At 49.3% G+C, this 27,887-nt stretch overlaps 1 protein-coding gene and 1 long non-coding RNA gene across 4 annotated transcripts; both read left to right on the forward strand.

Annotated features, from left to right (window-relative positions):
* The first annotated feature begins 1,028 nt into the window (after window positions 1-1,028).
* On the forward strand, window positions 1,029-20,764 carry HNF4A (hepatocyte nuclear factor 4 alpha). Of its 2 annotated transcripts, none has more exons than XM_083873310.1 (10): window positions 1,029-1,572; window positions 5,110-5,287; window positions 7,524-7,618; window positions 9,685-9,791; window positions 12,255-12,414; window positions 15,277-15,360; window positions 15,873-16,028; window positions 16,934-17,170; window positions 17,821-17,943; window positions 18,593-20,764. In XM_083873310.1, the coding sequence occupies exons 1-10, from the start codon at window positions 1,458-1,460 to the stop codon at window positions 18,733-18,735; spliced, it is 1,398 nt and encodes a 465-aa protein (XP_083729436.1). In that variant the 5' UTR covers window positions 1,029-1,457; the 3' UTR covers window positions 18,736-20,764. The 2 variants fall into 2 exon arrangements, with proteins under 2 accessions (XP_083729436.1, XP_083729437.1); XM_083873311.1 differs by having other exon boundaries at window positions 1,034-1,572; window positions 5,113-5,287.
* Window positions 20,765-25,804: 5,040 nt separating this feature from the next.
* On the forward strand, window positions 25,805-27,884 carry LOC310915865. Of its 2 annotated transcripts, none has more exons than XR_014591229.1 (3): window positions 25,805-25,869; window positions 26,240-26,421; window positions 27,322-27,884. It is a non-coding gene; the product is annotated as an uncharacterized lncRNA (long non-coding RNA). The 2 variants fall into 2 exon arrangements; XR_014591230.1 differs by having other exon boundaries at window positions 27,760-27,884.
* Window positions 27,885-27,887: the final 3 nt, after the last annotated feature.

Here is a 27,887-nt window from a genome sequence, read left to right on the forward strand (position 1 = left end):
CCTGTAGCCTCAGGGTAGAAGAGTTGTTTAAAAGTGCCATGTAGGTCATGGTTTTGGGGAGCAAAGAGGTGTTTGAACAATTCTGTGTGCTCCTAAAATGTGAATAGAAAATGACCACTAGCATAACTGCCCAAAGGCATGTACTGGTGTGGAGCCAGAGACCTTGGATTCATGTTGTGGCAGTGATGGCACTGCGGCCAGGGCAGCTTGTGGTGCCAGTGGGGTTGGGGCTGCATTGGGGTGCCTGGGAAGAACAAACACAAAGCACTGGGAGCCCAGATCAGCAGCGTGTGGACTCAGTCGCTGCTGGTTGCGAAACCACGGGGCTGTTTTCAATGCAGAGTGAACTGATACCAAATCATTAATTGCTGGTTCTCTTGCGCCATGCAGCCGGTGTCATTCAGAGATCGATTAAATTCCCACTCAATGGTCTCACAATTGCACTGGAAAGTCTCAGTTCTGTCTGAAGTGGAGGAGTGATGTGCCATGGGGCAGCTGGGGAGGAGAGCACAGGCAGCTCTGGCCCCAACTGCCCAGCACCAGCAGGGTCAGACAGCAGAAGGAAAACTCCTGCTGTTCTATTGTAACAAGTCTCATGAAACTTTTATGACATATCAGCCAAAACCCAAGGCTAGGGGGATGACTGGCACAGAGTGATTTCAGCTGTGGGACAGGAGCCACCCTGGTGATTCCAAGGGTGTCTGTGCCACCCCTCAGCCCCACTCGCTGTTTGGGCATGGCTGCAGAATGGGGTCTGTTTATAGGGCATCCAGCCCCCTGTAAAACTTGGTTTATAGGGAAGTAAAAGGAGTCATACGTTTTACTTTACATAGCAACGTGTGAATTTCTATGCAGGAGCTGACCTTCTCTGACCGTGAGGGAGAGAAAAGGAGAAGGAGGAGAAGGGATGGAGGGAGTAAAATAAGGGAAAAACGGGGGTGTAGGCAGCCAGTGGTGAGGAGAGGAAGGCAATGACAGAAGTGGAGAAGAACCTTGTTCTCTTGGTAGGGTTTTTCCCAAGTTTTCCACCCCAGGTAGAATTAAGAGCAGCACCTCAGCATCAAGGTCAATAGCCCTTGGTGAATGCCTACTCCCATGGTGCTGCCTGCACCCAGGAGTCAGGATCAGAAACGCCTTGAGATTCAATAATAAACAGTCAACAAGAATCACTGCTGCTCCACCAAAAAAAAAAAAAAAAAAAAAAAAAAAAAAAAAAAAAAAAAAAGAAACCAGCTTAGCAGTATTCGGCAATGGGTGAGATGATTAAAGATTAACCCCCTGCCTCCTGCCTCCACCCCTCTGGGAGTATAGGCCTTGAGGCTCAGCAAATCCTTTCAGAGAAATATCTGAATTAAAAGACAACAGGTAGGGGACGCAGTGAAGGCACAGGGAGGCAGCAGGGCCAATAGCCTGGGGCAAGGGAATCGGTACAATCTGGCCCGTGTTTGCCGAGGATAATGCGCCTTTCCAAAGCCCTCATAGACATGGAGATGGCAGATTATAGCGCAGCGCTAGACCCGGCTTACACCACCCTGGAGTTTGAGAACATGCAGGTGCTGGCTATGGGCAATGGTAAGTCAGTCTGCCTTCTCCCCTCTCCTGGGTGGGATGAACCGGGGGCTGCAGGAGGAGAAGTCCAGGGGTGGCTGCACAAATGTTCCCGGGGAGGGAAGGGGTGTCAGATGGGGAGCTCCCGGCAGGGGTTTCTGTTTCCCCGGGGGAAAATAGAGCAGAGCTGTGCTTGGTACAGGTGGGATGGTGCAGCCCAGAGCCCCTGGGAGCCGGGACACACCAGGAGCTGGTGGGATGAGAGGCCCCCTCCAGACATTCCGCCCCGGGAATGGGGCTGGGGCTGAACACGGTGGGGGTCTCCCAGACCCCAAGCAAAAGTTTCTGCGTGAAGTGCTGTTGATGGTTCACCAGACAGACAAGTGACCCCGTGTCTCCGGAGCTGAGAGCCAGTCCCTGGAGCAGAAAGACATTTAGCACCTTGGAAAGGGTGAAAATCACTCTCAGAAGTGACTTAGGCACTGCCGCTGCAGCTGCTGTGAGGCCACAGCCCTTCCCCAGTGCATTGCTGGGGTGTGGGGAGGCATCCCCTTTCCTGGCTCAGCTCCCAGTAAGAGGGACAAGGGGACCTTGAGAGGATAGACAAATGTTCCCATCCTTTCAGGAGGGTGCCATCACACCTAACCCTCCAGAATTCACAATGCTGGCCCACCCATTTGGGGACCAAAGAGTTTTGGTGATTAAATACTCAGAGATAAGAAGAGATTCCTCTCCAAGTCCCCCCTAAAGTCTCTCTAAATTTGAGGTTAATGACTAAACGAAGGCACAGAAAGTGGCCCTCTGAGCCCTTTCCTCCCATGTGTTGTGTCACCGGGGCTTCTGGACACCTCTGTCCCAGAGGGGCTGTGCTGGCTGGGTGGACTCTTCCATCACAGCCCGTGTGGGTCTTCCCTGGGCTATGGCTCTGCTCCTCAGGGATGTAACACTGGGGTGCCAAAGTGGCTCTGCTGTGCAATAACCCCCAACCCCACCACTCTGGGTCCCAGCCCCTTCTCCACTCCTGGGGGCTGGTCCCACCCATTCAGGTGCTTTGGGGCCAAAAGTGACCCCCTTTGGCTTTGCTGATATCCATCTGGACTCTCTGGGACAAGCTCAGGCCCTGCTCCCTCTCCGTGCCCCTCTCCCATCCAGGAAGCCTCTGCACGAGGGCCTGTGATTTGCCCACCCCATACCCAGGGCTCCATGGTGCACAGGGACAGGATAATTTCCTGTGACAAGATCCAGTGTGCTGTGACACTCCAGGGGTGGATGAGTCAGCTGGGGCAGGCAGCACCAACTCCTCACCTGCTGGGCCCAGCTCCAGCCCAGGGACAGCCCTTGCTTCCAGGGCTGTTTTGGCACTGCAGCAGCTGCCCTGGAGGACACACCTCCTGCAGGACCTCCACCTGCACAGCCCGTGCCTCTTCTTCTGGCCAACGACTGCCTCAGAGCCCGGCCACTGCCCTGCACAGCTCTGCAGCTCCAGCCCTGGGGCAGCTGCTCAGCAGGAACCAAGTTTGCCTCTCACAGGCAAAATGTATCCTGTGTTCAGACAGGCTCAGGGACTCCTAGAGCAGCTCCTGTCCTAACACAAGGCTCAGCTTGAGGTCTCGAAGTTTTTTCTTTCCTCTATTTACTTTATCTCCAACCACTTGATTGCAGCAGCCAGAGCTCACATTTTTGGCACATATTTAGCAAAATAAACTTAATTGGAAAATTATCCATTAGGCAATAATTTCATTGTTGTTGACTATTAGACTGAGATGTTGCAATTTCTTTGATAAGAGTGCCAGTTTCTCCTGTTCTATGTCCATCTGATTACAGCATGATAGATTGCTAAAAAGAGATTTATCTGGGCTGTCACAGATTATACAAGTAATGGGATTACAGGCAGATCAGCTCTTCCTCTCACATCTAAGTCCTATGTTTAGCTGAAACTGGGAATTTGACTTTCCTTCTTCAGTGACCTGCATCCAGCTGAGCCCTAGGGATATGTATGGAGGAAGGATGTTTTCAAAAGCAAGCTGCTCACAGGGACAAGAGTCAGCCAGGACAGCCTTGGGAAAGCTCAAGGCTTTGGGAGTGGGGACAGGAGCTTTGCACTGCCATTGCTGCAGCTGTCTGACAGGGTGTGGCAGGCAGGGACACAGAGAGGCAGCAAACTCAGAAAGAAATACAGGAGGGACACAAGGAATTGTAAAGACAGAAAGCAGTCAGGGAAATGAAAGATGATGCCAGAGGTTGGGAAGTCTCAAAAACCCCTGTGCTTGCTCACTGCTGGTTCTGTGCCAGTTACTCCTGCTGAGGGGTGGCATGAGCAGGATGTGCAGCACCTGCTGAAATACCCATTTCTCTGCAGATCAGAAGCTAAAAATGCAGCCTTGCCCCAGCCAGATTTGCCTTGGCCCCCCCAGCACCCACAGCTGGGACCAGCCCCTCTGCTGGGTGCCAGGTGGGAGCGACTGTGGCCCTTCCATGGTGAACCTTATCTGAGTCCCTACAAAAACCCAGAAATCAGGGGCCAATAGACTCAAGCATTAAAAATCCCAGCAGGTTTCTATGGCTTTGTAGATCCTGGGTATGATCTGTGACTGGCATTTCCACTGAGGGAGGGGGATGTGCCTGTGCTGACACAGAAAAATGTACATGGGAGGGGACAATTAGATCAACTGAATTAAGGGCTGATCCCTTCAGCCTTGAGGTTTGTTTGGCTTGCTGGAGGGGTTTAGTGTAGCCCTTGTATGGTTTTTAGCCTTTCAGATGTCCTTTCCTCCAAAGGCTGCTGCAATTCCCTATCCTCCAAAAAAAGCCCTGCAAGTCCCAGTCCCCCTTGGTCTGTAAGGACGTCAAGACAAATCAATGTCCACTGTGATCCTACCAGAGTCTGGAAGATACCCAGCCTACAGCCTTCTCCATGCAGAGTGCCACCTTTTTTCTTTAATCAGTCCTTCCTTGCATGGGCAGCCTTTGCCCACATGAGTTTTCCAGCTGAAGTCATTTGAGTTTGTTATTTACCTAAAGTCTTGTTTTCCCAAAGAAGGGCTGTGCAGGCTGGAGCTCCATGCCTGGAGAAGGGAACTCTTCACCTCATCTGCTCAGGGCTGTCTTGGGCTCTTTCAGTGCTGTAACAAAAACACCTCCCTAATAAATCAGCTGCTCACACTGAGCTGTAATACCTCAGCTTTAACTCCGCATCAGCTTTTTCTCTGGCCACACTAGTGCAGCCCAAAGTGTCTGCAAATCCCCAAGGAATTTTAGCTCTGCCCTGTGACTCCTGCAAATGAGCTTCCATTTTATTGGAAGGCATTGCTGCAGCCAGGCCTTTGGGAAAGAGGGGTCTCACCATGGAATACAGGATGTTTTAGTGCACCCAAAATGCCATTACTTTAGCACTGAGAGCTTACACACTCTCTCCTTACACACCTCCCTGACCGTCTGTCCCCTGCCACACAGCCAGGCTGCACCTGCCTGGTTTCTCCAAAGAGTCTCTGACTGGTAGCTGAGCTAGCAACTTCTGGCTGGCTGTCTCACTGTCTTCTTCCTGCTGTGTCCTTCCCCAAGCAGACACATCTCCACCAGAAGCAGCCAACCTCACCAGCTCCAGCAGCCTCGGGGTGAGCACGCTGTGTGCCATCTGCGGGGACCGCGCCACGGGGAAACACTACGGCGCTTCCAGCTGCGATGGCTGCAAGGGCTTCTTCAGGAGGAGCGTCAGGAAGAACCACATGTACTCCTGCAGGTAAGGACAGAGGGCACAGGGAGCCATGGCCCAGGCAGAAGAGCCCCTCACAGCTCAACAGCAAAGCCCTCAAAGTGCACAGCACAGCCCTGTCACTGTAGGACACAAAAGAAAGATGAGTCTCCAAATATTTCAGAAGGCAAAGAGCATAGAAAAAAGGCTTTATTGTCTAATTCTTACTATCTCTTATAAGGTGTTCTAATACAGACTTAACATGGTTGGTGAATAGGAACGACACCTCTCTGATCCCATTGGTTAAACTAGAGAAGCAGCAAAACATCACCTGGAGAAAGATTGTTTTGAGAAAAGATAGTTTTTTTGCCAAGATTGTTTTGAGAAGAAGCTTTCTTGAGAAATTGTTCCTTGGGGAAAAAGTTAGCAGCTGCTAGCAGGGTAAAATCTCTCAGACCCAGAAATATCAGGCCCACACAGCCCTTCATCCTCCCTGCATCCTCCTCCACTGTCCCTGACCTAAGTCCTCAGCTGGGAGGGGTCAGTGGCTGCCCTGGCTTTGGGACTGCCCTCCACTGATCACTGGGTAAAGACCCTGGGAGGTCTTGCCCTGTACTTTAGGGGCCAAGCACATGCTCTTGCAAATGAGTATGGCCAACTGTGGATGTGGCCAGGAAGCTGCAAGGTGCCAGGGGAGAAGCCCCATTTCAGGGCCTTAGCCCCTCACACTCAGTGCCAGCACAAACCCTGCTCACTCCCTGGGCCAACCCTCCATCAGGAGATGGGTGTGTGCCTGCCATCCTCACTCCCTGGGCCAACCCTCCATCAGGAGATGGGTGTGTGCCTGCCATCCAGCTACAATGCTGTCACTGTCTGTTCCATGATACAAGAACACCCGAGGGGCACCATGAGGAGCAGCACAACATGCACTTTTCTGAGGATCAGGCACTCGTGTTGCTCCTGAAACTCATGCACTGCATCCTATGCCATTGGTGGTAGCCCATGGCTCTCCTGTGTCATCAGCAGCTGTGACCTTCTTGCTGCTGGCTTTGAGCAGCTCATATCTAGAGTCACAGAGGAAACTGAACAATCCTCAGTTCAGTGTCTAAATCCCTTGGGCTTTTTGAGTCAGTTACTCCTGATGGTCTGACAGCCACTTGAAGAGCAGCATGACTAAAACCTGAGTGACAGAAGGCCCAGGTTTATGAGTGCCTGTGAAACACATCATCATTTGCACCCCAGGGTTAATTAAGGTGGCTGCCCAGGGAGCCCCCTCCCCACAACTCCATGAGAAAAGCCAAGGTGCCCAGTTGTTTGGAAGCTGAGGCTTTTCTATGCGCTACAGGAATATTTTAAATGCTGCTTTCAGGCATCCATGGGGATGATTTGGGCAAATCATGGCTTGGGGACTTGAAAAAGCACAGTAGAAGGAAGCCTTTTCAAATGCTACAGAATTCAGCTGGGACACATGGCTGGGAGCCCATCTCCAGCTCTGTACTCCATTGTCTTTACTCTGCAAGCTGGATCAATCTGCTGTAAATTAGAGCAAATTTGCAAGTGAAATTCATGCTGCAAGTGGCCACCAGGCTCGTGAGTCACACACACGGGAGATCAGTGTTTTCCCTACCATATGCAGAGGATTTGATGACACAAGTCTGGAGGGAAGGAGCTGGTTGCTTCCCAAGTCCTCTCTGAAGTGCAAGTGGCAGCAGAGCAGTTTGCACACCAGCAATGCTGTCCAGAGGTCAGAAACAACATCTGAGAATCCCAGACACAGCCCTGGAGAGATGCAGGGACTTAAACTGCCTTCTTAACCTCACAAATGGGCTACTACAACCTTCCACCTCTTTCTAAAATTCAGAATAAATGCATTCTGCCTTCCATTCTACCTGGCTCTAACTTATAACAGCAGCTTCCAAGCTGGTTGTGACTCTCCTAGACCACACTTTTAACTTCCCTGGAGTTTGTTAGTTCACTGTAGATATTCTATCCCTAATGGCTACAGAATAAGACCAGCAGCTTGAGCTCCTGCTTGTGACTCAGTTCTAGTCTGTCCTTATTGAACATCCAGAGGCAGAGGGGAGAGCTGAGATGTTCAGTGCAAAAAAGAAACCACAAGCTAAAGCAAGAGTGGAAAAATCACAGACTAGGGCTCCTTTCTCAGGGTGACCCTCTGGGAACCTACTCTGAGCATGTCTTCGAGCTTGGGGCTCCGTCTTGTCCTGCCTTCAGCCTCAGTTTTGCTGCTCCTCACACCTTTCTTTCTTTGTTTCTTCCTTCCCAGGTTTAACAGGCAGTGTGTGGTAGACAAAGACAAAAGAAACCAGTGCCGGTACTGCAGGCTTAAGAAGTGCTTCCGAGCAGGAATGAAGAAGGAAGGTGGGTGACTCTGGCTTTCCCCCAGCAGCAGTCCTTCATGTTGTGTATGTTTGAGGAAGCCCTTGCAGTCCTGGTCCCTGCCAGGTGCACATTTGCCCAGCCACCTTAGCCCTGCCTTCCCTCCACAGTGCTCTCCTGGGCACAGAGCCTGACCCCCACCATGGGGGGATTTAGGGACAGTCCATGCCTGTGTCTCAGAACTGCACACAAATCACACCCAGCTCACTCTTGCTCACACTGACACACACATCACCCAGGCTCCCACACAGCCAGTCCACTGGAGGGGTTTGGGAATACTTCTCCACATCACTGAGGAGCAGAAACTTCAAAAAGGCCTGGAAATCTGGGAAGACTTTGGTAAACCTGCTCCAAGTGCTGTTGTCCCAGAGCAACCACAAAATCCACAACTGAATGGGTGAGTCCAGCAAAAGTCACATAGCCATTTTGTACCTTTTTTCCCTGATAGATATATCAATTCTTGCTGACCCTCTGCAGAGAGGAGTGAGTTTAGTTTAGTGATCCTTCAGCCACAGCTGAAAGGATCCAGAGTAAACGGGAGCATTTTTGCTATTTAAATATATGAAAAGAGTAGAGATATCCCTACATGGCCCATGCTCACCCCTCAGCTCCCTTACCTCCCTGTCTCTGCAGCCCTCACAGGTCCATGGCAGGATTCTCCCTGTGTTTAGCCCCGTTTCTAGAAGTGGCAGGAGAACCTGGTGGCCTTGATGGTGGTCCTGTTAGTGGAGGGACAAACTGCCAGGAGCAGAGGCATCCCACAGAGTTCACCCCACTCATGTCTGCAAAGGGACAACTAGGAGGCATTTGGCCCTATTATTCCATGCAGGGAAATTAAAACCCATGCTCCTCCCAGTTCATACCGCCTCAAGGAGAAACTTTGGAGTTAAAGGGTCCTTGAAGACAACAGGGAAGTACCAGTGGTTCATTAGTGGCTGCAGGAAGACCTCTGAGCAGGAACATTTATTCCATGTAAAAGGGGATGATGTATCACAAGCGACTTTTCTTGACTTTTCCTGAAGAACATAGGAATCCTCCTCTCCATGCAGCTCATCCCCTGCCCAGAGCTGTGCTGTTGTCTGTTAATATTCAATAGAAGTTACATTAGGTGCATGACCAGCTAATACTGAGCAAACATTTGGAAAACATCATGGCGTGACTGAACTCGGGGGCCTGCTACTGATAACAAGCAGCATAACCTTGAGAGCTCCTATTTACAGCCGCTGACTGCAGGGCTTTTCTCCTGGCCCAGCCTCGTTATTGCTTTTTATCAGGCGGATTTATACATCGAGAACGTATCAATCCAGAGAGCCACCAGCCCAAGGCAGGCACTGTGCTGTGTCCCCTGCCATGGATCAATAGCTTATTTGAGCAGATGGCTTTGGCCAGCCCAGGCCTCGTGACTGACAGAGCAGGCAAATCCTCCCCTCCAAAGCCCTCAAGGCTCTCAAGACTAGACCAAACAGGGAGGCACACTGAGGTCAAACCTGTCCTGGGATGCTTTTACAATAAGGTTTGAGACAGCTCTTTTGCTCTGGAGAGATAAGCAGGGGCAGCTCTGTGCTTCCTTCCTTATTGTAGTTGAGACAGAAATTTTCCAACTACACCTACCCAGTGCAACAGCTTTCTGAATGGAGCTCACAGGAGTCATGTGCGCAAGGAAACCTTGCAGATACTCCTCCATTTCACACATCAGCTTTGGGCTGCATACATGAGCATGGCCACCATTTCAAACCCCATATCGTGAAATCAAAAAAACTCAGATCCTTTGCCAGGAAATTTTCCCTACTGAACACTACAGGTGTTTGGGTTCTGAATCAACCCCATCCCTGGAAAGTCTAGTAAAGCAAATAAGAAATCAGATCCACCAGATGCAGTCAGCTCTTGCTGGCATCCCATCACAAACCAGACACAGCTGCACCTCCGCCCTGCCTGGCAGGGAACCTGGGAAACTGCAGCTAAGGAAGGGGAACGCCAAAAGTCTGTGCTAATTTTCAGTGTGCACTGCCATGAGCGACCTGCAGCTCAGCCAAAATCCTCTCTTGCAGCTGTTCAAAATGAACGGGACCGAATCAGCACCCGCAGATCAAGTTATGAGGACAGCAGCCTGCCCTCCATCAATGCCCTCCTGCACGCAGAAGCCCTGGCACAGCAGGTACCTTTTCTTTCTTCTTTAGCAAATACAAATGCATCAGGCACTCCCTGGCTTGTAGAGCCAGCCGAGTATTTCATAGTTGAATCTTCAAATTATCACCTCTTTTCTAAGTGGCTTATCTGCCAACTCTACACTAATTTTTCAAAAATAATTTGTTACCTGAAACCATCCCTTTAAATCTCCTTAGTCCAGAACTCAGCTGTAACAATATGCGATGATTTGTTCTGCTTTAACGGGACACAGGAAGGCTGGAGAGCCTGATGGAAGAAAATAGGGTAGAATCCTTGCAATCCAAAGAGCTGTGACTGCCCAAACCCTGAGGGGCTGGCCTTGCATGAGCAGCCTCCCTTCCCCATGAGCTGTTAGGAGCTTTGGATTCCTGCACAGTTTCATGAGGAATCAGTTTCCTGCTTGTCTTATGCAGATACCTTTTCCAGTGCTTGCTTGAAATTCCCTGTTTCCATTTGCACACTGCCAAGATTCGTTTCCTAGAGTGTTCCCATTGAAAAGATGGCTCTGATTTAAGAGACTGGATACTGCAAATGGTGTGCAGAGCACAGCTCAGCACTCTCTGGGAGGACATAGAACAGGATGGGCACACACAGCCTGCAGGGAGGGTTTGTCTGTGAGAACAAGTGAAGAGGATGGAGCTGGAAGCAAGAGCTGCCACTCGCCATGAGAGCTGGGGAGAAGAGCACTCTGTGTCCTGGGGAAGATGAGCAAGGGGTTGAGTTGGCAGTCCCTGCTGCTTCAAGGGTCACACGACCCTGAAGGCTGCCCTGGGAGATGCTCCAGGACAGGACGTGCTGTGCTCTGGGCTCCACATTAGGCTCAGGCTGTAAGGTCCACTTCCCCAAGGAGGGGATATGCCAGAAGGGCCAAGGGCCAATTTTGTACACAAAAAGCACATCCAATCTCATCCCGCATATAGGCCCTAATATATCTATATACCCTAAAAAAATAAGATTAGTGCTGCTCCCAGAGGTGTAGGATAATGGGGTCTCAAGTCACCAAATCTACAAGGAAAGGACATTTCTGGGGCTCAGAGTTCTGCAGTGCCATCACATGTAAGCAGTGTCTGCTGATAAAAACTACAACCATCCACAAATCCAGGGGAGCTCCTGCTCTCCCACAGAGCACAGAGAGACTCATTAAACAAGGCAGGCTCCAGCACGGTAATTGGTAACTTTTATGTGCCTGGCTAATTAGAACAAGATACTGCTGAGGAGCTGCTTTCTCCAAGATCTAGGGTCACTCACTCAGAGGTCTTTATTTATTTGCTAAGCCTTCCGGGCCCTCTGATTAGGGTAATACATGGTGAGATTTTTACAATCTTATTTATTCAATAATAGCTGGTGAGCTGGAAAGCCTCCAGGTAATGCAACCTGAAAAAAAAAAAATGCAGGTGGCATTTGAATTGCATTTCCTTGGGGAGGCTGGCAGGGTCCGAGCTGAAAATGCTGGCAGGAATAGGACAGGAAGAGCTGATGTTGTACAAGAGCACAGAGGGCAGGCAGAGGGCAGTGATGGGGTTGAGTTAATTGCTTACAGAAGCATGAGGATAAAGTAGTGACTAAGGGCAAATTTTTAGATGACCTGGGTGAGCAGCTATGCATGAGAACCAGGCAGGAGGTTGGGTGCCTGGTTTGGGTGAGATGTTCTGTCCAGCTCTGTGTGACAGTACTTGCAGAGTTGTCAGGTTTGTCCTTTGCAAATGAAATGGCAATCACAAATCACTTGCCATGTAACAAATGTGACCTGTGTTGTGGGCATGTCTGCACTTGCCCAGTTTTGCCAAAAGGACCTAAAAGACAATGGGAGGTGGGAGACTGTTATCTTTAAAGTCTCTTAAGCTATTCAAAGTGGGTGATGTCAAATATTATTGACCTGGTGCTCACAGAGGGCAATGTCAGCCCTAGAGAGCTGTGGCCTGGTGTGCTCATGATGACTCAGGAGAGGAGCAGAGCCTGCCTGCCTCCTGTGGAAAGCAGACAGGGCAGCTCTGGCCAAGCACTGCCTCAGGCAGGGTGGAAGGGGAGCAGTGCTCTGCGCTTTGGTGGCACTGCAGCAGCACTGGGTGGATGTGTCCTTTCTGCTGGTGAGGCTGACTGCCACACAAGCCCCTCTGTTCCCTCCTGGATCTTGACTGAGCATATGTGTTCAGTGGGAGGAAGAGCCTGGCTTTAGGAATGTTTCTTCTGTGCTTTCCAGTCTATTCAAGGCATTACAGTTTATCAAGATGATCCACAGCCTCTACTCTGCAGCGTTTCATGTTCACAGATCCCCAAGCTCATCTCAGTTTCAATGAGTCTTGTTGGGTCACCTATTCTGGGAGCTGGGTGTGTGCAACAGAAAAATGTAATTGTAATTTCTGGAGTCTGTATCAACACAACCCATGGGCTGGGGACTTTCTGTGGTTCCTCTGTGGCACTGAAAGCTGAAGGATCTCTTCCCCCCTTCCAGATATCATCCCCAGTTCCTGTGCTCAATGGGGACATCCGAGGGAAGAAGATTGCCAATATTTCTGACGTGTGTGAGTCCATGAAGCAGCAGCTGCTGGTGCTGGTGGAGTGGGCCAAGTACATCCCCCCTTTCTGTGAGCTGCCCCTGGATGACCAGGCAAGTCCCCCCATCCACCCCACCTCACCCTGCCCTGGTAAAGGCAGCAGGAGCCAAAGCCAGCTGAGACCTTCAAAGAAAATGCTCATTGTGCACTCTGTTATCCTGGCTGCTGCAGCTGATTGGGAGCAGCATCCATACAATGCCAGCACGGGCCAGGCATCCATACAATGCTAGCACGGGCCACTTGCATGTGCTGCTAATCAGCCCATGAGCGCAGCCAGATAACACTGAGCTTGAATGAGGTCGTTACCAGAAGAGCATTTTGGGGTCAGCCAGTCATTTATTAATTATGGTTTGCACAGCACTTTGAAAACCTGAAGTGCTATACAAATGCTCGGGGTAATCAGAATTAGCAGGAGAGATTTCTGGCCTAAGGTCTGCCCAAAACTTAAAATTTGCCTGTCTCTTGCTGCTTCCTGCCTAGGGGTATGTTTGTGTCCATGCTCCCAGCGTGGAATTTTGAAGCTGAACACTAGTTTTCCCCCAAGGCAGTAGAAAATCTTTTTCCAGGATTAAAAAGCAAGAATATATCTGCATTTAACAGAAATTACAAATATGACTTTTGTGGGTTCCCTAATGAAGATGAGCACAGTGGGTTTGGTGTAGAACTGCATTGCAGGATCTCAGGCAGCCTCAGAGAGGTACAAGGAGAGGCCTCCTATGGAAGCCTAAATTTCAGAGGTCTACAACAGGTGTTGAAGGACACGATGTGTGCCCAGCCCTGAACAGCACATGTGGCTGGGATAGCACATCTGGCAGGGCCAGCACAGGTCCTGTCACAGGTAGGAAGGGATTTCCTGTCTGTCCAGTGTACTGTCACAAAACCAGCATGTGTTCTCTTCAGCTAGGACCAGACTCCAGCCCTACTGACCTAGAGGTAATTATTATATAACGAAGAAAAAGGATCCAGTTGAGAGTATCCAGCTGATCAAACCCCCCTAAATCCTAAATCTGAGCACTTTAGTAACCCCCCAGCAGCACCCAGAGCTCTGGGGAATTCAGTTCTCTTAAAATGGGAGCATGTTTCCTTCTTTTCTATTGTGTGCTAAATTGTTTAAAATTATAAGAGATCTGTTATATTGCTAAGGAAAATACAATTCATAATTTATGGAAACCAAACTGGGCTCCAATGGCAAATGCCATTTACAGGGCAAACAGGCTGCAGCCCAGCACAGACCTGGGGCAGCTCTGCACAACCCATCACATCCTTGTGCCTTTTGGAACAGAGGCCCTAAACCTGCCCAGGAACTCTGCAAACTACAGCAACTTCCACACGAGCTCATTTTACAGCTGTGGGGCTGCAAAATTCCTCAAAGGAGAAAACAAAACCTAAAGATGGCACAGTTTGAACCCTGACTTCCCACAAGGGAAAGGCTGCCCCACAAGCACAAAATAGATCTTTTCTTTTTAGAAAAGATTGTGTTCAACCCCTCATTCTCCTTCTACAGCAAAATATTTGGTGGGGCAAAGCCATTTCATCTCAAAGTTCAAGTTCTCCTTTGTTGTGCCACAACTGTATATTTATCCTAGTTCACAATGGAACAATGTATCTCGGGTTCATCACTGCAAGAACAAATATCAATTGAGATGGTTTGGCCTTCTTGAAGTAATTCTCTTTAACCCTGCTCAAACAAGGAAATTTTATGGACACAAAAAAGGTGGTTACAAACTGAACCTTCTTGAATTCGCAATAGGCAGGAAATTTCTAGGTGAGAGCTTCACTCCCCCCTGGCACTGGCAGTTTTTTCCTTGTCAAAGTTTTGTCAGGTAGGAAAGCTCAATTTTGTGCAGTTCTGGTAATTCCAAGCAGCTCAGCTAACATATCCACCCATGTCTGGACAGCAAGACAGAAAGGGTAGATTTTGGCATGTAGATAAGATTCTCCATTATCATGTGTGTGCAGTCTTTTTGCAAGGATCTCTACTCTGTTTATTTTGCATAACCTTTTTTACCATCTGGGGAAAAAAACCCCAAAAAACAAAAAAACAAACCCCATCTCCTAGACATCAGCATCTTCCCTAACCAGAGCTCTCTTCTATGGATAATACATTCTCCTGGCATTTCTGGTAGGGTAAGACTTCTTCTGGCTTTGACAGATGCTGAGGATAAGACACTGGAAAAGAGGACCATTCCCATCAGTACATACTTTTCAGCACTTCTCTATTAATGTTTAATGATTGTTTTCTCCAGCAGAAGCTCCTGGCTGGATATTAAGAAGCCTCTGTGTCAGGATGTCCAATTGTTAACTTCTCTTTCTGCCTAAATCCCTGAAATTTTTAACTGAAGGAGGGCAAAAGATTCAGAACATTCTCAGGAGCCACTGGAGGGTGTAAAGTGAAACACTTCAATCATTAACATGAGGAGAGAAAAACATCCCTTTGGCTTCCCTGTCCCCAGTTGCTGTGGCTGTGGAGGGGATGAATGGCCAGGGGGTGACCCTAGTGGTCACAGATTTCACAGCCCAGAGGGACAGCAACTGTCCAGCAGCAGGGGACTGCACTTCTCCCCAGTTCCCAGGATGGAGTGTGGTCCCTGGTTCTGCACTTGCAGCAGTTGTCTGCCAACAGCCCACACTGGTGGGAGGTCCTGGGACAGTCTAGCATGGTCCTGCTCATGACAGGTGTCCTGAATATGGGATATTTCAGGTACTGTCTACTATCTGCTGGTTCTGCTGGATTTATAACTGGTTTAGCACAGACCATTTTTTTGTCTGTTTCTCTGCCTTTAAGTGAAGAGGGGCCCTCACTCCCCATCCTTGAGTGCAGTACAGGAATGCTGAGCTTTCCCTCTTGCTAACATGAAATCACAGCTTTGTCTCAGTCTGTGCATCACTCAAATAACTTTTCCCTGCCCTTGCAGGTAGCACTGCTACGTGCACACGCAGGGGAGCATCTGTTACTGGGAGCTGCCAAGAGGTCCATGGTGTTCAAGGATGTCTTGCTGCTAGGTAAAAATTGCACTTCTGCTCCCAGCCCATCTGCTTCTGTGACACTCCCCTGCTGGGGTGAAGGAGAGGGTGGCTCAGTGTTTGTGGACTGAAGGGTGGTGGCTTGAACTGTTCTGTATTTTAGGAAGCCCAGCACAACTTTTGGGTGCAGCTAGGCCTGGCTGACATTGACATCAAGGCCATAACGTGTGGCAAAGTTGGGGGCTGTGTGAACATTCATGGTGCACTCCAGGTGTGTGTAAGCAGCCTGTGGTGGGATTGAGAAAAAAGCTCTCACTCCTTGGTCAGCTTTATCTCACTTGAGTGGCTCCTGTGTAAAGAGAAACTGCTCTGGTAAAACAGGTCAAATTTTCTGGTGTTCTGAGACAGGGTAGAGGCTGAGGGAGGAACTTCCTAATTCCTCCACCCCCAGAATTATCTCAGCATTAGTTACCTGCATTTTGAACTCCTTGTCACCCCAGATAAGTGTTGAGCAATGAAAGGGTGATGGTCTCTGTGCTGCTTGTCTGAAGGAAATGATCACATCATCCCACGGAACTGCCCCGAGCTGGTGGAGGTGAACCGTGTGGCCATCCGCATCCTGGACGAGCTGGTCCTGCCCTTCCAGGAGCTGCAGATAGATGACAATGAATATGCCTGCCTGAAAGCCATCATCTTCTTTGACCCAGGTATGCCCCAGCTTGGTGAGGGTTACCATCAGAGGGGCCTAGTTCTGGATTATGCTGCCTAACACTGGTCTTGAGTGGTGGAAATGCTGCCTGGTCTCCTATCTGGGCCAAACTGTTCTTAGAGAGGGAGGGGGGAAGTCAGTTCAAGAAGAGAAAAGTTGTCCATTGTTGCTGTACGACACGAAAGACTCCAAATATTTCAGAAGGCAAAGAGAATAGAAAAAGAAGCTTTATTTTTTAATTCTTACTACCTTTTATAAGGTGTTCCCATACAGATTTAACATGGTTGGTGTATAGGAATGACACCTCTCTAATCCCACTGGTTAAACTAGAGAAACAGCAAAACACCACCTGGAGAAAGACTGTTTTGAGGAAGGATAGTTGCCTGCCAAGATTGTTTTGAGAAGAAGCTTTCTTGAGAAATTTTTCTTTGGGGAAAAAGTTAGCAGCTGCTAGCAGGCTAAAATCTCTCAAGGCCACAGTCCATCACTGTTGCAGTAGGACATGAAATAAAGATGTTTAACTCCAGTCAGAGGCAGTAGAAATCAGAAGGTTTTATTTACAATTCATTCAGCCCTTTTATAACACGCTGTGCTAAAAGGAATGTTATTGGTCCATGGGACTGAGACCTCTCTCATTGGCTAAGTAACAGAAATAATAAACAACACCTGCTGTTATGGGAAAGAAATATTGTTTACACAAGGTTGTTTTGGGAAAAAGAAAACTGTTGAAAAGTTTCCCTTGGCAAGAGCTCAGGCTCAGAAAATATCAGGTCCACACATCACAGCAGATGACGGGCAATCAGAGGCAGCTCACCTCAGGCTGTGCCCACATTCCATGTTGTCACACTGACAGGCAGCTCCCAGGGCAGCAGCCTGCAGGGTTTGCTGTGTGTGTTGTTGCAGATGCCAAGGGGCTGAGCGACCCATCCAAGATCAAGCGGATGCGGTACCAGGTGCAGGTGAGCCTGGAGGATTACATCAACGACCGGCAGTACGACTCACGGGGCCGCTTCGGGGAGCTGCTGCTGCTGCTGCCCGTGCTGCAGAGCATCACCTGGCAGATGATAGAGCAGATCCAGTTCGTCAAGCTCTTTGGCATGGCTAAGATTGACAACCTGCTGCAGGAGATGCTGCTGGGAGGTGAGTGCTTGAGGGTCCGACAAGAGGCCTCTCAGCCTTCCCTGGTTGTTGTCCCCTTGTGACCCTCCTTAGTCACTGCTCTCTATCTAGAGAAGTTAGAGACAGCCAGTCTGCAGGTCAGGTCAACCCTTGACTCACACAAAATCATCTCCCCTGTCCTTGACAGGGCTAACCAAGGGTTCTCTACTTCTTCTCACCTAAAGAGATGCATTAGCTGTGCCTCTGTTTACAGAGAGGCATCCCCAACCCTCTGCACATGGACAAACATTGCTGTGCACCCCCAGACTCCTACCTGGCAAACATTTCACCAATCCTCCTCTGTCAGAAGGGACTCATCAAAACAAAAAGTTCAGGTTGAAAGAACATCTTAGATTTTCTAGAGGGAGCATCCAAGGGGACAAAACAAAATGAAAAGTTCCCACTGTGCTATTCTTCATGTGGAGGTGTGACTAAGGAATATAACCCTGTGTAAGAGGACATGCAGGCAGCAGGGGTTAGTTAGTTCAAGGCATCCATGGAGGAAAAAGGGCAGGGTGTGCTCCAGTCACCTGTGCACAAGCAGATCATGCACAAAGCTTGGACATTTGGGTGCAGTGGGTCTGAACTGTCTCCTGCCATTGTGGCCATTAATGTCTTATGCATGCTCTTAGGCTCATCAAGTGAAGCGCCGCACGCCCACCACCCCCTGCACCCTCACCTGATCCAGGAGAACCTGGGAACAAACGTCATTGTGGCCAACACAATGCCTCCTCAGATGCACAACGGGCAGATGTGTGAGTATATCCAGAGACAGGGAGCTCCTGGGAGAAACCAGGAGCTTTCCAGGGTGCCTGTGGAGGTAGTTTCTACCTCTCAGGGAAATCTGCAAGCAAGACAAAGTCTCTGGTAATGAGCGTGTGAGAAATTCCTATGCAGAAAGGAGGTAAAGACAAACAGAGAGGTGGGTTAGATTAGATTAGGTCAGACTAACTGATTCAGCAAGATACTCCTTGGCAGACTGCAACTTTTACATAGCCCTTAAAGGATGAATGATCCTATCCAGAGATTAGTGAAATCAGTGGAAAGGCTCCCCTTCCCTTGAGTGGTTCAGACACACCTCAGTTTGTCCTCTGCAAAAACACAGGAGGATCTGGCCCACCATGTGAGGCCACCACATGGGGTCTTGGGCTGATATGACCTTCGCTGACCAAAAATGTGGTTAGTACGGGTCAAAATGTCAGCAGCTCCCCTTATTTGATGTTGGTTATAGGAATTCTGCTGGGGCATCAAACCATGCCTGCGTGCCTGGGCTGTCCTACAGCAAACACACAAGCCCTTAAGAGCCTCTGCTGTGCTGACATCTGAACCCTGCACGACTGAGGACAGATCCCAGTGCTGTCAGGTTTGTGGGGCCCTCTTTTAATTTTTTTTCTCTCTCTTTAGCTACTCCAGAAACTCCACAGCCTTCTCCACCCGCGGGCTCAGGATCAGAGCAGTACAAACTGCTGCCTGGAGCCATTGCAACCGTGGCCAAGCAGCCCACGTCCATCCCACAGCCTGCCATCACAAAACAGGAGGTCATCTAGCAGCCCCCACACCAGCCAGCCTCCTTGAGAACACTGTGTGGGAGAAAAGCCCGACCTGACTCTGCCACTGTGAAAAGAGAAGCCATCCAGAGGTCCCTGGGCACGAACACACGGACTTGCTTATTGGACTGACCACCACCAGGAGCTGTCTTCCTGCAGCTACGGACAGCACGTGTCATGGGCAGCCCCAGAGACCCAGAACTAAGGCTGAAGCCTTGCTGAAACCCTCAGTCCTTGTAAGGAGGGCCAGATTCCTGCCTCCCTCTGTGGGGAGGTGGCAGTGACCGTCTGGGGACAGGCTGTTGCCCCACTGCCACCTTAGCATTGGCTCAGCACACAGCAGACCCTGTGAACAAGCAATTCCCTGTGCCCTGGGAGTGGAGGGCTTCCCTCCCACAGCCCTGCCAGCCCCCCTGCCAGCCCCCAGTCCAGCCAGACTTGGTGGAGGTGGAAGCTTCCCCAGGAGCATCACAGCAGGTGAAGAACGTGGGGTTTGCCCAGGCAGCACTGCCACAACTGCTCCGCAGCCTGGGCTAGGCTCAGGTCATTGTGTGGTGTCACCCCTGAGCACACTAAGCCCCCCAGCCAGGCCTAACAAATCTGTTCAGCTGATGCTGGGGCAAAGTCTGGCCCACCAAGATACTGCACTATTTGGATCCCTCTGCCTCTTGAGGGGTTTTGATATTTCTGTGCCATCCCTGCCTTCTCACAATGCTCAGAGAGGCAACCACTGCCAAGCCCTTCCCTTGCACCACTCACTGCCTCCTGGGAATTTGAGGGACCATTTGAGGGATCCCAGAGATTTCAGCTAATGGGATGGGGTCACCCCTTTACAGGCTGGCAGCACTGCCCAAAATATCTCAGGCCCAACTCCTGCTTCTCAGCAGTCAGAAGAAGACCACTGGATGCCTATTTGGAGTGAAGTGGGGGAAGGATGTAGGAAGGGGAGAGACCTATGGGGTAAGGAGAGCTTGAGCCTCAGAGATTGGACCAAGATCTTGGCCTTTCTGAGTGCTGGGAGCATTGGGACCCAGGATGTCAGTTCAGACCCAACTTTAATGCTAAGATATGCCACACAATCTACTTTTCCAGTGCAGTGCCACTCCTTCAGCTTAGAGTGAATGGCTGATAACAAATTTATAGATCTTCATAACATGATAATAATTCATTATGACTCCTTCAGACCTCAGAGTGTTTGAGAGCACCAACCTCAAAAATACAATTTCTTTGAGTCCTGCAGAGAAAAGCGACAGAAGTCAAGCAATAACCCTGTCTCACCCAAGCCCCTTGGGTCTGCCCCAGCCTTGGGTCTGCCCGCCCTGCTCTGCTCCCTCCTGCCCCTGTCCCTGTTGCTTTGTGCCTGCCTGTGCCAAAACCCGTGGATCTGACCTTTGGTTTACAGCTGAAAGCAGGAAAGGAGCCCTCCTGCTTCAGGTGCCAGCAGGGCTGCAGCTCCCAGAGCCCTGCACCCCTGCAGGCCTGACTCACTACTGGGCTCTTGAGAGGATGGGGATGGTGACCCACGGCTGCCAAGAGGTCTCTGGTGGGGATAAATCTGAGCCAGCTCAGCCAGAGGAGCTGCAAGTCTGTCCCTTGATTTCCAATGCAAGAATGAAACACCTCGTGCTGGGGTGTTTCAGAGGTGTTGTATGGTCTCAATGCTGGTGGCATCGTACCAGGTAATTTATTGCAATGATGAATCCAATCATTTTCTGTAAATTATTTTGTAAATCACATTGATTATTTATAATTGGGAGATTCAATGCAAAAAAAACCCCTCAACCCTGTAATAACCAGGCTGTCTTTCCCAACAGCAGCAACCTGTTTTCCTGTATGTAGACATATTTTGTGGGGAATCCTTTTTGGTCCATGTGCACCAAGTATTCCTCGATATTGTACATTAATTTTTGCTGGTTTCTGCCTTCCAATGGAAACAGAAGAATATTTCTTCACAAGAGTTTGTATTCATTAAAAAAAAAGGAAAAAAAAAGAAAAATAAATGCAAAAATATTTTCTAACTTTTCCCAGACAGATGGATTTCTTTCTTCTGTGAGGATTTATTTTAAATCAAGGGGCTAACTTCCCTGTTGGTCTGAGCACAAAGCATATGTGCATGGAGAAAAAAAGCCCAAACAAGTGTTTGATGCTGTTGCCAGCTGTCACTATTTCCTGGCAAGCCCCATGTTAGCTGGTGTCTGTCCTGAAGCCACGTGTGCTGGAATCATAAGATTGAATGACAATCCCAATTTTCATTAAAAGCAAAACAAACATGAATAATAAATATTTGCTTTCATGATTCCAGGGACCTTAAAAGCTTGAGGTAACCATGTTCTGAAAGCCAAGCAAAGGAAGCTAAAAGATGTTATTCACATTTCAAACATGTTCATTTTTATGTATTTCATAGGTGATTTCTGAGCACTTTGGCGTGGGTGATTGTCCTTTGTTTCAAACACAGCCACCCTACTGCTGGCAGCAGGTGGGAGCCAGACTGAGCCTATGGGGCATACTGAGATGATCAAGTGAGAATCAATTTATCACTGGCTGTAAAGGTAAAGAAATACACTGGCAATTAGAGAGGGCTCTTAATGACCTGCTTTTCTGGCCACGGGAGCCTGTGCTCAGCTGTAGCATGCCCAGGAAGAGAACAGGAAGAGGGAAGAGATGTGTAGATGGCTGTAAAGATTAGGTCTCTGGGAAGGAACAACATCCAGCATTTTCAGCTCTGGTCTGCAGGAGTTGGCCCTCATGTTCCCCCATCTCCTGCCTCTGATGAGAATTGAGGTGGGCAGTCTCACCCAAGGCACAAGGGATGAGAAAGCAGCCTGATTTTCCATGCCATTAACACATCCAGTGGCTTTCAGTGATAGTCATGCTGGTGAAAACTGTCAGCAGGGATGAGATGCAGGGATGAGATCCAGACTGTGTTTGAAGACTATTTGGAGACAGCATTTAGAGCCTGTCTCCACTCTGAGTCAAGGACCTGGGAGAACAGGACAGATCTCAAATAACCTGCCCTCACTCACTACCTGTGCACCTGTGGTGATCCAGAGCCCCAGCACCACTGCTGAATGCCTGCCAAAGGCAGCCACAGGACATGTTATCCCAGCACACACAGGACTGAGTGGTTAGCCCAGTCAAGAGAAAGGAGTTTGTTCATTCTTTTTTAATGTGGAATAAAAAAGGACTCCTCTGCTGTGATTCATGGTTGGTTTTACCCGGGTATGTGCCCTAAAAACTCCATATAATGTAATATCAAATCTTTGAAGCAATAAACTCTCTTGGATTCCTTCCCATGAAGGTCTATCAAGGTTGCTCTATCAAGGTTGCCCTTTTTCTGGTTAATCTTAAATCAGTGCAGTTCCTACAAGAGATTTCTTATTGCTGGATTCAGCTTATGTGGAAAAAAACCCCCATGAACTATCCCAGAAGCAGCCTTGTCCTTAATTGGCATCCTTGATCCAAACTCTCACCTCTTTTTTTTCACTCCAGCCTGGAATCATGCTGAAACACTGGTCTTGCCACTCGTGGGCTGTGCTTTATCCTGCTGGGTTCCCTGGAGCCTACAGACCATGTCCCATGTCACAGGAGATGGCTGCTCTGAGCACTGGCCTTCAACACACAACTTTCCTTACGTTGCTTTTGAACACAAGAGCTTTCTGTGCCTGCAGCTCAGCCTAGGGATGATTTCCTGGAGAGCACCATCTCCAGCTGTGGAATCTTTTCACGATGTCCAAGCAAAGATCTGTGAAAGTGGTATTTTTAGGTCCTTTGGCCACTATGAAATGCATTCTTTTCATATTCCTTATATAACTTCCATCTGAAAGAGCCAGCAGGCTTTGGAGCCTATTCCACAGCTTTCATATCTTAGTGGGAAGGGGGGGGAGAAAAAGGCAAACAAGTTTTATGGCCTGCATATCATCTGTGACAAAAGGAACTATTGCTGCTATTAAACTTACAAGTGCACACACAGGCATAGATAGTCATGAACACCAAGAGGCTCAGCAACGTGGCACTGCTGAGCCAGGCAATTCCATGTGCCAGGCTGGCCAGATCCCTCTGGGCTTAATGCAAATATCACCAACCAACTGGGGAACTCAGGCCACACACTGCACAAGTCCTTTCTACTCAGAGAGGCTGGAGGAGGAATGGTAAGGTGTGGTGGGTATGTCTAAAATCCCTCTCCCCATTCCAAATTGAGGTGTGACCCTGACAGTCATAAACACACCTAGCACCTGAAAAATTGCCAGCCAGGCCAATAAAACTGGCAATATATTGTCAGCTTCTTCGTTATGTGAGAGTGAGCAGGAGAGGTTGGCACAAACAACTCTGCAGTCATGACCTGCAGTTCAGTGTCCTGGGGGAGAGAAGAGGCTGCTGGGACCAACAGAGTGATTCCAGTTCAAACCCAGGCGAAGAAGAGCTGGGAAGAAGGTCTTGGAAAGAAGGTGGTTTGGGAACTGTATTTCCAAGGCTTCCTCCAGCTTTGGATCTGGAGTGATGCCAGGTTTGCCTGATTGTGGCCAAAATCTTCCAGAGGCCTGAGGGCACCCCTGACCTGGAGTTCAGTCATGGGTTACACAAAGCCCCGGGCTCTGCTGCCAGGCTCCACTCCAGCCCCTCACATCTGGTGGTTCTGCCTGGCTGGAACCTGCAGTCCCTTGGGACCCCATGGATTCACAAAGAGCTGGGACTTCTTATGAGCCTGGGGGACCCTACAGCAGCTGAGGGGTCTGGGGCAGCTGTTGTGATTCCCCAGCTCCTCCTAGAAACTGCGCCGCGTGCAGGAAACAGCACAAGAGCTGCCTGAGGGAATGCCTGGGTAGACAGCCACCACAGAAAGCATCCTAAGTCAGACAGGAATTCCTCTCTGCTGCTGCCAACCCAGGTGTCAGCACTGGCTGGAACATGACATGCTCCCCCTCACTGACCGGGAAAGTCATTACAATAAAGTAACTCATAATACTCTGTTCCTTTCCAGGACTCTCCAAAACGTCACTGTGCTTTAAAATCACTTTTTAATTAATACTGCTGATGGGTTACTTACCATTAACCACTGACATGGAGCACACTGGCTCATGCATATCCTGGAATCCACACAGAGCTAATTTCCAGGGACAAGTCATTGAGAAAAAAGCTTGAGGCAGAAGCAGCAAAGAGAAACCTTAGTGCCAAACCCAGAATTCTTGACTCAGACTTACAGCACTTCCAGCACAGATAAAGGATAACCATTGGGATCCTCACTTCTGAGTGAATTTTAGCCCTCTCTTAACCATATTCTAAGGTGTGGGGTTAGAGTCGTACTTTCTCACCTGGAAGAGCACACGGGAGACCTGCTGTGCTGCACGCAAGTCGGGGAGGCACAGGAGACAGCTCCAGCATTGCAGGCTCCTAATTTTCCATTGAAATCCTACTATTTCTTACATGCAGCTCCTCCCCACACAGTCATTATGCAGCTGCATTCCTCCACCCCAAGGATGTGCAAAAATATCACTCAGGGGTTACTCTAAAACCCTGCCCTGTTTCACTCCTTCTCACTGATACAGGGGCTTCTGATGAACCCCAGGCTGAAAGCCCCAAGAGCTGAAGCACCCAGTCCAATGCTTCAGCATTCCAGCAATGCATCCCTCATTCTGCCTTTTGAAAGTATCCTCCACCATTTACCAACTGGTTTCTTGCAGGAGCAAACCTGAATGCTTTTACTGCTCTGAGATCTGCAGCCTGTTGCCATGGAGGGGCTGCAAGGGGCAGCTGCCACAGTCCCTGGGCAGCCCCATCACAGCTCCTTTCAAGGGTTAATCCTGCTAGGGACCCATCCTGCCTTGGAGACAGCTGCTCTCCTTTCAGTGTGCAAGAGCACCATGAAACACAGTGAAAGGAAATGCTCAGTTCAGAGCAAACTGGGCGTTGGATAAGATGACCTTTAAAGGTTCCTTCCAACCTAAGTTATTCTGTGATTCTATAAAATTAAACTACAGAAATCCTGGAATATTTAAAACATTCAGAGGTCCTGCCAAGCACATTCCTCACCAAGCTTTTGCAAAAAACACTGCTCATCTTGAAGCTGGTAAAGCCAAGGAGAGGGGAAGTCTTCCTTCAAAGCCTGAGCTGGGTAAAGGCTGTGGGTCTGTGTCCTACACTGGGCTTTCTGGGAGTCTATTAGCACCTTAGCATAGCTTTATGTGCCTGGGTGGTGGTGCCTGCCTGTGTACAGCTGCTTTGGCAGCAGATGCTACAGATTTGTGTGGGTTTACACATTAGTGCCTGTTTTCATAGCTCTGCATGTGGGTCTGGCCTGCCATCTGTGTGTGAGCACAGCAGAGATGGTCTCCTGCAGCCCAGTGTGTGCTGCTCCCAACTGAGGCTCCCACCTGTGAGATCCTCTCCTCACACAGGGTGACAGCAGGCACTGAAGTCTGTCCTGGAGGATGCACACTTCCAGGCCCTGACTGGAATATTTATGGTCATTTAGGGCATATTTTCTTAGTCACTTCATTCTCTGACCACAGAGGAGTAGCTGTTGAATTGTATCACTGCCAGGCACCATGTCTGGAGCTTGGTATGGCCCTGCCTGGGGTGATTAGTAGGGATTTCTGCTCCCCCACAGCCCTTCCCATTCTGCTGCACTGGTGCAGGAGAAGCAGCTCAGGCTTGAGATGGAAACCCTCACACTCAGGCAGACCTTGTCCAGCACTGCAGCATGAGTGACTCTGTGCTCTGATTCTGAGTTGCCCAAAAGGGTTCTGCAGACTGTGGGGCCCAGAGGTTCCACCTGCAACCCCAAGCCCCTCCTGGACAGAACTGCTCACAGATTATCTTTATTACAGGACTGTTATGTTTGTGCAGTTTAGTGATTTAATGTCAGTTTAAAGCCTTCTCTGGGAGCAGTGCTGTTTGAAGTCATCCTCTCGCTTTTCAGCTTCAGCTTGCCAAGACTGTAAAACGTTTATTGCTAATGGTGGAAAAGCTTAAAGAAACCAAGATAACTTTCCCAGGCTGGTATTAAGACTGGGATTGGATAAGTAAATAAGTGAAGAGTATTACATGGACTTCATTAAATATCAACCAACACCAACAGCCACTCATTTATAACACAACGGCAGAGCATGGGAGCACCCAGGAGTGGAGCTGAGAAAGGTATGAATCACATGTGATAGCAGAGATGAACAGGAGAAGGGCTGGATTCCCCAGGGGCTCCAGGTGTGGTTCCCAAGGTCACAACTCCTAATGGAAACTCCTGCAAAGACTGTAGGTTTGGACCTGATGGAGTGGCACAGTTGGTGGGGTTCATCTCCCCTCTGCTGGGGAGAGTTGTGGGCATGTGGTGCTGCATGTCCTTCTTCCTTCTGATGCAGTGGACAAGGACAAAACTCTCCTTCCTAGGAAGGAGAATTTGAATTAAGGCTACAGCTATCACATCTCCTGGAACTGTCAGTTCCTGGATGTTTGTTTTCAGTTTTTAGCTTTTACTTCCTTATAGACAGGTTCTGCCTTTCCTGGTTTCTAGTCACAGGATGCCAATACCAGGAAGAGTAAATTACAGCAGTCCTTGCCACAGTTCCTGTGATTTCCTGTGCCAGTATTTTCAAACTCCCCCAACAACTTGGCTTGATGCTTGAAGCCTCTCACTTCTATTCACTGCCCACTGCTCTCTATGAGTTCAACATTCTCCATATAAGAAAAGCTGAGGTAAGGCAGTCACTCCATTTGGGGGCCATCCCCAGATTATATTTCACTCCTAGCTCTTCCTCATTGTGCAGTACCCTCACTTCTACTTTCCTTCATCATTCTCTCTCACCTACCTAAGGCTCTTGCTCTTATTTTAATTTCTTTTTCTATATCTCTCGATTGATACTGATTCTCCCGTATTTTCTGCCCTTCTTGTTCCCCAAAACAGAGCTTCATTCACATGTCATTCCTTTCAAACATCCCTGGCCAATCCTAACACCCTGTTGCAGCAGCCATTAACCAGCCAGGACTGGAACTGTCACCTCCCTGCTAAATTTTCCTCCTTTGTTTGAGAGGTACAAATTCCAAGCAGATTTTGCAACCTTTAGTATGAATTCCTGTTAGCAGCTCCAGTACTTCCCAGCTGTTTGGTGTTTTGAAGCCTTTTCTCAGATCAGCAATTAGGTGGATCAGGTGATGCAGGAAATTCTGTCATCCCTTCAGCTGGGAGGCCACAGATCCACCTCCACAGCACACACCTGGGATCCAGGTCCCACCTGGCTGCTCCTGTCACACTTGTGCTGCAGGTCTCTGTGCCCAGGAGCTGTACAAGTGGAAATGGGAGCAATGCAAAATCTTTTGACCTCCTGAGGTCCCCTCCAACCTCATTTATCCCACAAATCTACTGGAAAGGGCATGGAGCAACTTCAGAAAAAGGTCCAGTTTACTCTGATGCGAGCTGGACCCAGCTTCAGGCACCAGCTTGCCCCAGGTCTGGGCTTGACCATGAGCACAGGCTGGAATGAATGTATTCCCCTTCCCTGGAACACAGGGGGACACCTGGGACACACTCCCTCTGTTTCCATGTTGGCATATCTCTTACCAAGCACGGTGTCACTGAAACATTTTCTACTTGGGAAGGGTGAACCCTTGGCAGAGAAACAAATCAGAGCTGAATCCTGTATGGTTGCAGAAGGGCCTTGATTCCCACTGCGGGTTCCTGGGATTCCCACTCTTTGTCCAGCTATCTTTGACTCCCTCTCCTGGCTGAGAGCGCGGCTTACAGCGAGAGGGAAGAGCAGGAACCACCGCGCCCTGGAGACAGCACCTGGCAGGATGCTGAGGCGTTTCCAATTAACCTCTGCGTTATTTGTGGGGATAAACGTGGCATTTCCCCCTCGCCAACACTCCCCGGGGAACCTTTTTTAATGCTGCAAACCTGGGAGTGACCATCTTTTTTTATTACAAATTCCATGCAGACAGGTCAGGCATCACCACCCGACCTCGTGTGGGATGATAAAGTTTTCTGTCCTGTCAAAAAGCAAACCAAAGCCAAACTACCCCAAAAATCTCCTTTAGTCCCGCAGATGGTGCTGTGGCCCCGTTCTCGGCTGCCTTTCCCTTCTGTTGGGGTCGCTGCTGCCTCACAGGTGCTGGCTTGGCCACAACAGGGGGACAAAGGCTGGGCTCTGGCTGGGAGAGGCCCT

Source organism: Zosterops lateralis (assembly GCF_965231275.1).
Source record: "Zosterops lateralis genome assembly, chromosome: 16".
Lineage (NCBI taxonomy): Eukaryota > Metazoa > Chordata > Aves > Passeriformes > Zosteropidae > Zosterops > Zosterops lateralis.